The 12,958-nt window shown below is 39.0% G+C and overlaps 1 protein-coding gene across 1 annotated transcript in view; it reads left to right on the forward strand.

The window, feature by feature from the left end:
- LOC144761653 (cytochrome P450 4B1-like) overlaps positions 1–12,686 on the forward strand; it is a gene marked incomplete at its 5' end in the record, with an annotated part of 385,112 nt that extends 372,426 nt beyond the window's left edge. Inside the window, one exon of the mRNA XM_078646943.1 lies at positions 12,475–12,686. Within this exon, the coding sequence (XP_078503069.1) occupies positions 12,475–12,643 (169 nt within the window). The remainder of the gene's footprint in view (positions 1–12,474) is intronic.
- Positions 12,687–12,958: the final 272 nt, after the last annotated feature.

Genomic DNA, 12,958 nt, shown 5'->3' on the forward strand with positions numbered 1-12,958 from the left:
CTCCTTTCCTCTCTCACCGTACTCCACTTCACTGACTCCTTCTCTCGCTCCCTCTGTCCTGTCACTTCCTCACTCCTCTTCCCTCACTCCCTCTGTCTTACCCTCACTCCCTCCGTCCCCTCACTCTGTCACTCCTTCTTCACTCACCCTCACTCACCTGCTATCCCTCACTGTCATAAACTCACCCACACTCACTCCCCTTCTGTCATTTGTTCCCTCAGTCACTCTCTTCCCTTCATTCAGTCATTTTATCTATTCATTTATGCAGTGCACATTCATTAAAAAAAAGAATGAGAGAATATATAAGGAATATAGCTCTTTTTGGAGAATTGGAGGTAGTTCTAAAAATAACTTTTTTTCTTTCTTCTTTTTTTGATTTTATATATTTTTTTTTAACTTTTTCAGAACGATTTTAAACTTTTTTTGGTTTTTTGGGGGAGAAAAACAAAACCAGGGAATCCAAAACTGCTCAACAGGAGCAAAAAAAGGGTTAAATATTAATGCTGGGTGGAGCAGCGGTGATCCTCCTTTCTGCAAACAATAAGTACAATGCTCTGCTCCCCGTAGCAGAGCAGCTCGTCACAATCTTTGCAGACGATTTTTAAACCTGTGAAGACCGGCTGAATGTTCGGGATCAAATGAGGTGCTGCTCTTCTGGAAGGTCTTGCTCCTCTGGTGGAGGTGCTGCCGCCAACTCTTCGGGGATTGCATGCCAGGTCCCTGACACACTCCCTCGCATAATTGTTGGGGTGCCTCCTCTCGACATGCCTAATTAAGGTGGCGTTTCCGAAGCTGTACTTTTTGGAGGGGTTTCCACGTGACAAGATGGTGTCACAGATTTTGCAGCACACCTTTGCAGCATTTACCTTTTTCTCACCTTCGGGGAAGGTAAAAAATTTCCATATAAAATGTTCTTTCACTTTGCGCCAAGGAGGGTCCTCTTCCACAAACTCTTCATCGGAGTCACTGCTGGGTCTTTCAGCCATTCTTCAGAAAAAGAGATGTTGGAGAAGAAGAAGGGAACAGCTCTTGCTCTCTCTAAGGTCAAAGAGGTAGTGAGGGAAATGAGTGGGGTCTTTCAATAGTTGAAAAAAAAAACTGTTATGAACCAATGAAAAGTGTTGTTTTAAGGTCACATGGCTTGATGCGCTTACGCAAGGCGCTCCGGGGCACTTACGCGGCACGTACGTAGGCGTTTCCGGGAATGCTTCCGGAGGCGCTTACGCGGCGCGTTACAATGACATTTTGCTCGTTTTTCAGAAATGCTTTTAAAGTTAAAGTACTGTTATTAAAAAACAAAAATAGTACTTTTACGAGTATGCGACTGAATGTCTTGCATTATTATTTACTTTAAATACATATTTATATATTTTTTCGTTCGCGGGAATAGCGCTCTCGCTATGTGTATGGGTGTGTTTACGGGTGCGTTTACGGGTGCGTTTATGGGTGCGCGTACCCTGAGCTCACCGGGGGTTAACAAATAAAAAAAATTAAATATACAGAAAAAAACATTCAAAAATTAATATTACAAAAATGTAGAATATTGCAATAATTAGAAAAAATTATAATAATTAAGAGCTTTAAAAATTAGCTATAAAAAAAAGTTTAAAAAATTAACGTTATAGTTAGGAATTAGCATTTAAAAAAACTTTGAAATTCACTGAAAAAACCATAGGTTTCACACCAGTTATAGTTAGCTGAACATTTTACTCATACAAAACCATTGAAATTCCCACGTTATAGTTAGTTGGACTCACTATAACTCGCGCGCCCGCAATCCACTGCTGATGATGTCACATATTACATCATTCATGACATGGTCAGTGACATCACTGATGACATCACTGATGACATCTCAAATGACATAACTGATGACATCACTGATGACATCTCAAATGACATCACTGATGGCATAATTCATGTGATAATACGATGCACCTCCTCACACTGTAATCTAACCTTTGAGACACCCAGTGTTAAATACTGAATGAGCGCTGTTTTTTTAAAGTCAAAGTGTAAAAGACTAATTGTAAATATGATTCTCTTTTTGTAGTATCAACATGTACATACAGAATTCCTGAGGAAGGCTAATCGCCGAAACACGTTGAAGGGGAATTAATTCTGTATTAAATGAAATGATTTATCTTGATCATGTTTTGAATTGTAATGCACAAATTTGTACTATACACATGTAAATAATTATTTAGCCAGTTATCAATTGTTAACAATACGTGAGAAAGATTTATAACCATAATAAAAGAAAAGAAAAATATTTTCACATAAAATTCAATCAGGCATTGACTTTATTACTTAGCGTTCACTAGTGTGATGTAAATATATGCACATAACCCGGTGCTATTTTCCTTCTTTCAAAAAAAGTTTAGTTTCCTTGCCAGGGTTTATCCTTTGAGGCAGGGGCCCCTGTTCTTTCACAAATAGTAGACTCGTGGCAGGTCCATGAGGGGTAGAGTTACGTACACATCAAAGACAATCATTAACTAGGGAATTCATTAAATCAGAGAGGGACCTTTCGAGTTCACTGGGTGGTTCAGCCCGTCAGATTTATATTCTGTTGTATTATAGCAACATTAATAACCTTCAATAATTTTGAGCGCATACTGTTTTAAATTCTCCCTTTTAAATTCTTTAGGTATTTTTGTAGAGTGTTCAAATCATGGCCAAATTATTAACTTTTGGCTTCTCAGATGAACAATACGCCAACATGGTAGGAAGCACAGTATCATTTGGGGAATCCTCAGCCATAGGACAAGACACAAATGAAGATGTGAACACATTATTAGGATTAAGAAAGAAACTAAAACGCATTGAACAGCATGGGCATTTCATGCTCCAATACTTAAAAGCCGGAGTAATCCCACAGGGTCTGAGAGTTCGTAATATTCCGGGCTTGTTTGTACACATCAGAGAGTTTCTGGAGCGTTGGGCCCTCATTTCTAACCGTTGCTCCAGAGACTATATGATGTTAATTGTTGAAACATCGAAGGGCATTTTAGAGCAACTGGCAAAAGAAATAGTGGAATTGGAAGAAAAAATTAAAAGCTCAGGGATAGTAGAAAATGTAAAACAGAAATTAGATGAGATAGAAAAAGACCTGAACTCATATTCGGATTATCTAATAAAAAGAAAAACAGACAAGTTACAAAAAGATATAACATTTTTCAAAAAAGAAACGGTATACCCTTACTTGTCAGACAATTTCTTTTCCAATACTGAAGGTCCAACAGACAGTTGGGGGAATAGACCAAACCAATATGGAAAGAGAATAAACACCTTCTCAGAATCATCAGGCTCAGATGGAGAAGGCACCTATTTTGATGGCAGCCATCAGCAAACTAGACCAAATGCGAGATACCAAAATAGGCCATCTTTTTTAGGGCAGCGCCAGAGGAGAGGCAATTGGAGGCCACATTACCAACCACGCTTCCAACATGCCCCACAACAGGACTTCAGTCAATTCCCGGGACATCAGCCGATGATGCCCAATCAATATTTAGAAACGAGAAACAACCGGTATTGGAGAAATTAGAATTAATGCCCATATTCAATCTCAGCAAGAAAAGCTTGACAGCAGATACCATCTCAGTCTTATCAAAAGGTCTCATTTTCGCTCCCCATTCTGGGTTGAACAAATTCGACCTATTTAGAGACTTACAAAGTTTTCTCCGAAAGATCAGATTGAAATTCTTCTTTTTAGGACAAGACTGTACCATGGACGAAGTGAACCGTTCCGGGCTAAAACCTAAATCACAGTTCACACCATCTGTGGATCAATTGCCACCTCAGGTTGCCATTTTTGAAAAAGTTATAAGTGATAAATTAACTAACATAACTAACTTCACCCCTAAAACACAATTTAATTTGACATCTGAACAATACAAAGCCATGATAGATATCAAACAAGATAACAACATCACAGTGAAGGCATGTGATAAAGGGGGAGGGATTGTAGTATATGATACATCTGGCTACATTGCTAAAATGAAGGAAATGCTAAATGATATAAGATTTTATGCCCCCATAACAAGAGATACGACTGCCCAAACTAAAAACAAAATAAAGAAATTGACAGATAAGGCCCTGAGGGAAGAAGAAATTTGTAAAAAAGAATGGGAATACTTAAATGTAAATAATCCGAGACTTGCCAGCATCTATGGTATTCCTAAGGTGCACAAAAATGCAACAGATCCGCCCCTTAGGCCCATAGTCACGACCATTGGCTCAGTCACAGAGCCACTTGCGAAATATATAGATGCTATTCTATGCCCATATGTTTCTAAGATCCCAGGTTATGTGCAAGACACAAGACAGATCATAAATCTAGTGGAGAATGTAAAATTTTGTAATACATCACACTGGTTAGTCACGATGGACATAGAAGCACTGTACAGTAACATTCCCATAATGGGAGCTCTTGACGCCACCCATTGGTTCATGCAGAAGTATATAGTCATTGGTCCTACTATATTCATCTTGGAATGTCTGAAGATTGTTCTCACGGACAATATATTTGAATTTAATGGGAACCTGTATATACAACAACAAGGCGTAAGTATGGGAGCTTCATGCGCCCCAACAATCGGCAATATATACATGGCAAGGTTCGAAGAACAATTCATATTCAGTGAGGCGGCGCCGTTCTATGAATCCGTGACCTCTTGGTCACGGTACATAGACGACGTCTTCTTCATTTGGATAGACAATGAAGACAATCTGGAACAGTTCCTCCAATGGATAAACCTCTGTGATCAGAACATCAGATTTACCCATCATGTAGATAATTCACAAGTGGAATATCTAGATGTCTTGATTAAACATCGTGATGGAACCCTGGCCGTGGATCTATTTGTTAAACCCACGGCCAGGAACACATTACTACATTACGATAGTTATCATCCCGCAATTCAAAAGAATAGCGTCCCCTTTGGGGAATTTTTACGTCTAAGACGTAACTGCACCAGTATCTTAGACTATGACAACAACTCAGTTATGATGAAATCTAAATTCTTATCTCGAGGTTATCCCAAAAAAATAATACGGGATTCATATAAGCGGGCCCGCTTTTATGATAGACAGCACCTCTTAGAACCTAAGGTGAACAAAAATACCCCTAGCCTAGTGTTCACCACCAAACATTCAATGCTCAATGAAAGAATTCGACAAACTATATGTGCAAACTGGCATATATTGAATGTAAATGTTGAAAAAGAAGATCATTTGCCAAAACCAATGTTTGCATATAAAAGAAATAAGTCCTTGAAAGATCACATCGTTAGATCACGCATGACATCTATAACATCAATTAGTCAACATTCTTTGGTAGATCTACAACCGGTGCAAGGTACATATAGTTGTTTGAACTGCAAATCCTGTACTACAGCGATTCGAGGCCCTACTTTGCAGTTTAATAGACGATTAATTAGACCAGCAGACCTTAATAATTGCAAAAGCACCAACGTAATTTATTTGATAATCTGCCCCTGCCAGAAGGGATACGTTGGACAAACAGGCCGAGCACTGAATGTCAGATTGACAGAACACAGGTCAGCCATCCGGACTAAAAAACTAACAGCACCTATAGTATGTCACTACATAGAGAACAACCACACCCCTGAGAACATGTCTTGGTACATCTTAGAAAGGGTACATTACAAGACAGGACTGGATGTAGATAAAATCAGAAAAATGAGAGAGGTATATTGGATTTTTATTTTGGGGACAGCTACCAATGGATTAAATATGGACATTCCGTGGGAACAAGCAATAGTATAATTAGCTCCAGAAGGTCTAAGTGATGCAGATGGATAGTCATATGAACAACCTTGTACAGTTATTCTAATATGTGATCATAACATTTTTGCATATATTTATTCGATTCTTTTTGGGTCCCCATTACACACGATTATGCCACTTTGCATTGGTTCCCCAAGCTAGACACAGATTGGTCGGGTTCACCGCGCCATATTTCCATTTTCTAGCCTGTCAAATAAATATATCCAATCCAAACTCCGTGTTAAGATGGCGTCCGCATTTGCGACGGTTTATTTATCTAGCTCATTGTGCCATGGTCGCGACATAAAATGAAACCCGGCGCCGAGCGTGACATGGAACATCTATTTAGATACTAGCGCACATATGATATGTAGGGGTATACCTTTATAAGAATAGTTAATTGATGCTCGGTAGAGGGAGGCGGTTTATTGATCTTAGTTATTGTAGCCCGGTTATAAAATAAAACACCCGCTATCATATCTGTCAACCCGATGATTTAAAAGGTTTTAGGCAATATCGAAGGGCCTTATGACCACTTTAAGATGGCGACTATACCAGCGTAGTTTCCTTCCATATCTCGCTGGGATACTCCCCTCACCGTATATCGCGAGACTTCCTGTCAGGCGCGTTATGAAGGGTCGCGTTTAAGGAGGCTTTGAACTAGAAACACGGCAACAATCACAGATGAGACCATCGCGCGGAAGAGTCACACCGTGAACAATAGTAAGTACAGGCACCACGCTTAGCATTGCTTCGACCGTTAGGGTGGGGACGCTTTTAATAGCACGCGGTTAGAACACGGATAAGAGCCTAACTCTATCCGGTAGAAATACGAGCCAGAGCCCATTAAATTAGATTGTCTAAACGTGCCTAGCAATGTTTACCTTGATACCGCCGCTTTGCGTAAGAACGCCCCCCGTTCACCAGAATGCAGATTATTTATTTTCGGAACCTAGTCAATTTCAGTCGTAATAAAACTATCTAATAGACGGCAACTCTTTGGGTTCACAGATCACATCAGCCCTGTTCTCTTAGATGGGAAAGCACACCCTTGCTGAGATGTGTCACCGCGCAGTTGGCGCCAAGAATAATTAATCGGAGATTGAAACAACATTTGACTGTCCACTCATGCGAAGATTTAGGTGGCCAAAGGTATGTAAGGGTTCAATACAATCATTATTGAACGATTAGGGTATGTTATAAAGTCGTCAAGCCCTGGTCGTCACATACAACTCTCTGTCTCCTTTATACTATCTAGAAATTGTCAAAGACACACAAACAGGACAGAAAAAACCAAGAGATATCGAGGAGAGATATAAACCAAGGCTCCCTCCAGCATTGCTACAAGGTACAGAGCTATGTGGATAGAAGTATTTTCTTTAATAGTGTATCTCTCCAGGCTATACTAAAACAAGTGCATACCTCCCCGCCCAGTAGTTGGTTCCAGTCCTCCTACTACTTTGTTCTGTATAATGGCCAAATAGGCACAACCTAGATACAGAACATGCAATTTATTCCGCAACCATTACCTGCTCACACATAGGTTTGTCATCCTACCTGTCCTGGGATTGTTGGAATGCTTCCCTTTTGTCCTAATCTCATTGATATAATCCAAAAGGGGTCCCGATTTTCTTCTAACTACTCCAACAGTATTGTTATCTGCAGAAATGTATTCTTTGATCTCATTTAGGATTACTATATTCACATCTTTGTTTAATTGTGAACTGTTTTAAATATTGTACATAGTGTAAATTTGTAAAAAATGAATGGGGAGAAGTAATGTATAGAAATGTATAGAAATGTTGCATTTAGAAAGTATTTAGCATCAAAATAAACTGTCTGACTGAGCCAGAACCTAACAGTGTCAGAATAGTCCCTCCAGACTAAATCTGAATTACAGACTTGCAGTCGTTTAAACAGCTTAACTGAATGAGCGCTGTTTTTTTAAAGTCAAAGTGTAAAAGACTAATTGTAAATATGATTCTCTTTTTGTAGTATCAACATGTACATACAGAATTCCTGAGGAAGGCTAATCGCCGAAACGCGTTGAAGGGGAATTAATTCTGTATTAAATGAAATGATTTATCTTGATCATGTTTTGAATTGTAATGCACAAATTTGTACTATACACATGTAAATAATTATTTAGCCAGTTATCAATTGTTAACAATACGTGAGAAAGATTTATAACCATAATAAAATAAAAGAAAAATATTTTCACATAAAATTCAATCAGGCATTGACTTTATTACTTAGCGTTCACTAGTGTGATGTAAATATATGCACATAACCCGGTGCTATTTTCCTTCTTTCAAAAAAAGAGGATGTCACATATTACATCATTCATGACATGGTCAGTGACATCACTGATGACATCACTGATGACATCTCAAATGACATAACTGATGACATCACTGATGACATCTCAAATGACATCACTGATGGCATAATTCATGTGATAATACGATGCACCTCCTCACACTGTAATCTAACCTTTGAGACACCCAGTGTTAAATACAGACTACCATTCTTGAAACCATTGACACACCAATACCAGTTACTACATACGTACTCACTGATTCCTAGGTCTACTCACACATCCACTCGTTCACCCATACAATCACTCATATATACAGCCACTCATCAATACAACACTATCATATGCACTCATACACCTATACAGACACTCACACACTGCCACTCATCCATGGAGTTACTCACACACCTAGTCAGTCATGCAAAGAATCAAACACACTCCCATTTCCTCATCTATACAGTTATATACACAACACCTTACTTATTCAAACATATACTAACACATACTTACTCTCTTATGCAATCACTGATACAAGAACACATTGATCCATACAGCCACTTACGCAATCACAGGCTCTCATGTATAGTCATTTATATATGCCAACTCTCACATGCACTGTGTTTTACATATGTACTTACTTGGACATGTAGCACTGAGATATCCATTCACTCACTAACACACCCATGCACACAGTCAACCGCCCATACAGCTGTTTCCACATGCACTCTTGAACCCATACACTAAGTGAATCAACTGCTGACACATCTATGCACAGAGTCACACACCTCCCAGCCACCCACACACACACTCAGCCTCACATACAATTACTTGGGCAACCAATCTATAACCCATATAGCCACTCATATAGCTACTGATCAACACATGCAGCAGCTTACACAACAACAGACATACTGATGCACACATTCAGACAGTTTAGTCACTAACCCATGCATTCAGTAAGGCACATTTAATCACTCACTCATACAGTCAGTCACGCACCTACTAAATCCTTCATCCAGACACTTATACATCCACTCATTCTTCAATATGTAAAACATATTTAAACTTTACAGAAACACACAGACACTGGATGATGTCACCAGGGATGTCATCAGCGATGTCATTTGAGATGTCATCACTGATGTCATCAGTGATGTCATTTGAGATGTCATCAGTGATGTCACTGACCATGTCAAATCAAATTTCAAATGCTTTATTCGGCATATAAAATATAACCATATAGCATACAAAAGAAATACAAATAATACATCATAAACCTTGATCGATTACCATACTAAGACAAGGGCATGGACTAAATCTCAGCAAAGTTAGATAAAGTTAGATAAATAGAATCATTTTTAGGGAACAGAGTTACGGTGTTTCGCTCAAGACACTTTACAAAAAGTTAACTGCATTATTACATTATTTCCTTTAAATAAAGTGACGAAGTGCGTAATCCCAATGTTTGTCAGGTAGGATTAGAATAGCCCATATTTCATTTAAGGATATAGTTTCTGATTAAATTTGTGTTAAAATTATTAATAATATATGATAATTTTATCTAAATAAAATAGTCAATTAATTTAAAATACAAGATAAAACCAGTACAAGCAGCAATATACAAACTATTAAAATTACAGAGGACATGTTAATCTAGATCATAGAATGATCGATTTTCTGCTGGAGACACATTTTAAAATATAAATAGCTACATGGAAACATACATCCGTGCTATTCAAATCGAACATTAACTGCAAGGCTTCTTTAGAAGTTCTTTTGTTGTGTTTTAAAAACAAGGACTTTAAGTACATTTTCCTGTGAGAAATATAAAATTTACAGAAAAGCATAAAATGGCAACAGCTCTGTTTTGATATCCCGTCGCATGGGAAGGGCAAGGTGCTACTCCTTCCAATATGAGGGAAGGACACTAAATGGTGCACGATGCCTAGTCTCATCCGGGTCAATACAAAACGGTGTGAACTTCTGGTGACAGTTATCAAATATTGTTGGAGGCCTTCTGTGATATTGTGTTCATTATAAAAAGACGTATGTGGGTTGACTTGCATCTAGTGGCCCTAACCTTCTTTGCATTTTCCAGGAACAGATCTTTAAGCTCTGTTTTTTTAAAACCAGGACGCCCAGTTCTGGATTAAAAAATGGGTCGTGGTCAAAGACTGACTTGAACCAAAACCGAATATGCCTAAACCAGGGGATTCGCATATGGTGTTCTAACTTTAAACAATCCTTGATTACGGTTTGTGTAAATTCTGTTTCTGCTTTAGACCAGATGGATCTCCATAGGGAAAGGGGACGTAATGCGGCCAAATCTCCGATGTACGCTAGACCTACTTCCCTATGTTTGATCTCTATGGAAGCGGATGCCGGGGTACATAATAAGCGATTAAGGAAATGATTTTCCTGATGTTGAAGCAGCTTACAACTATCGGTGTTATGTCCCCACACGCCGGCCCCGTACAGTGCAGATGACAGACACCTCACGATGTAGATGTGGATCATTTATTTTATTCTGCGGTTCCCCAGTTTAGTTGCAAATCTAAAGATACTGTTGGTGTTCCTCAACAATTTTAGTTGTACAGACTCCTGTTCGCTAGTCCAACCCCCGTCCCCAGAAAAAGTTATCCCTAGGTAACAGAATTTCTTTACGGGTTCTAGCCTTTCATTATCTAAAAAGAAGGTCCTATTTTGCTTGAGCTTTTTCCCACATGCCATTGTAAACGTTTTGCCCTTATTAATTACCAAATTCCGTTTGACTATAAAAGCAGAAAAGTTGTCAATGAGATAATGCAGACCGTTTTGGGTACGCGATAAAAGTACCGCGTCGTCTGCATAAAGCAGAATTGGGATGGGCTTACCATCAATACATGGTGCGTCCACCGCAGTAGTTCTAAGTATCATATCTATCTCATTGATGAACAATGAAAACAGAAGTGGTGCTAAGACGCATCCTTGCCTTATGCCTCTGTTAACTTTAAAATACGGGGTGCATTCGCCAGCCGTCCCATAACGTACCTTGCATGTTAGTATTTCATATAATCTAGCTAGAAAGTATATGATTTCTTTAAGTGCTCCCATATCTATTAAAATGGGCCATAAGAGTGCGTGTTCGACCAAATCAAAAGCAGAACTGAGATCGGCAAAACATAAAAAAAGGCTTCCTTCCTTAACTGTTGTGTGTTTATTAATGATGAGGTCAAGGTTGACGCATTTCTCCATCGTACCAATCCCCCTCCTAAATCCATACTGTACTGGTGATAAAATGGATTCCTCTTCTGCCCAGGTTTCCAGTCTGGCCAGGAGGACCCTGCTTAGTACTTTAATAGAAGAATCGAGGAGGGAGATAGGTCTGTAGTTGCATGCCTCGGCCCTAGAACCCTTCTTAAAGAGTGGTACGATGATTGATTGGCCCCATGTCTGAGGAAGTTCAAATTCAATGGCAGCATTGAAAAAGCGTGTAAGGATGGGTGCCCATAGATATTTCTCATGTTTATATAAATCTATGGGTACGCCATCCGGTCCAGGGGCCTTACCACCACTGCTCTTCTCAAGTCCTGCCTCGACCTCGTTCAGGGAAATAGCTATTGGCCAGAAGTATCTGGTAACAAATCATCTGAATTAAAAACCTTAGAGTAGTGTTCTATCCAATCTGTACAACTAACATTAGAAGTTACTGCAGGTATAGTGTCGTTCTTTAGAAAAGGGCAATTAATTGTCTCCCATAATAATGTACTGTTTTTTAAAGTTGCCGCCATATCTAAATTTTCCCATGCCTCATCTTGTAGTTGTTTTTTCCTAATTGCTAGCCTGGTTTTATAAACATGCCGCTTTTCCCTGATTTGTTCCGGGTCTCTTGGTTTGATTGACATCACGTGTTTTAGTGAGGATAAAGCCTCTATACAGTCTTTATCAAACCAACCCGATTGATTGGCTCTATGTTTACCATGTCATGAATGATGTAATATGTGACATCATCAGCAGTGGATTGTGGGCGCGCGAGTTATAGTGAGTCCAGAGAGAGAGAGAGATAGAGAGAGAGGAATCTGTCTATCCTTTCACTAAGCCTAGGCACCATCTCAAAGGCAACCATTTCCTAGAAACATGTGAAAGAACCTTCCTACTGATCTTATTATTACTAAAATGATGACAGTTTTGATACAATGTCCAATGTGGTCCCCTTGTTGTGTTACTATAAATACTAATTAACTTGGAAAACCTCAGATTAGGGGATAGGCTGCTGAAACAAAAAGTTTTCCCAGTATGCCACAATTCTTTTTTATCTTGTGTGCGAACACTATTGTATATATTTTGCTTGATTAAAACAATAATGCTGTTGTTTTTTAAATTCCAAGGAACTGCATTGGGCAGAACTTTGCCATGAACGAGATGAAAGTAGCTCTTGCCTTGACACTGCTCCGGTTTGAAATTCTGCCGGATGAATCCAAGCCTCCCATTATGGTGCCTCAAGTAGTCATTCGGTCTAAGAATGGCATACATGTTTTCTTGAAGAAAATTGACTGAAGCTGTGGCTACCAGCCATCAGCACTGTTACCCCTTCAATTGCTTGAAATTCTTTTGATCAATGTAATTGAATAAAATGTGAGATTTTTTATTCATCATATGTGGTTTCGTAACATTTTTCACATCACTAATGCACAGATACACCCACACCCAGCCCCTCTCCATGTTGGATCAGTATGTTCATTTCTCAGTCTTGCTGATTGTATGATATGATGATGCGAGCAGGAGATAATTTTCCACTTAAAATTAGGCATTTTTTAAAAAGCCCCTTGCCATATACTATGGAGAGTCAACGCATTGACTTGGAGGTTTTTC

Source organism: Lissotriton helveticus, chromosome 6, assembly GCF_964261635.1.
Source record: "Lissotriton helveticus chromosome 6, aLisHel1.1, whole genome shotgun sequence".
NCBI classification, from domain to species: Eukaryota; Metazoa; Chordata; class Amphibia; order Caudata; family Salamandridae; genus Lissotriton; species Lissotriton helveticus.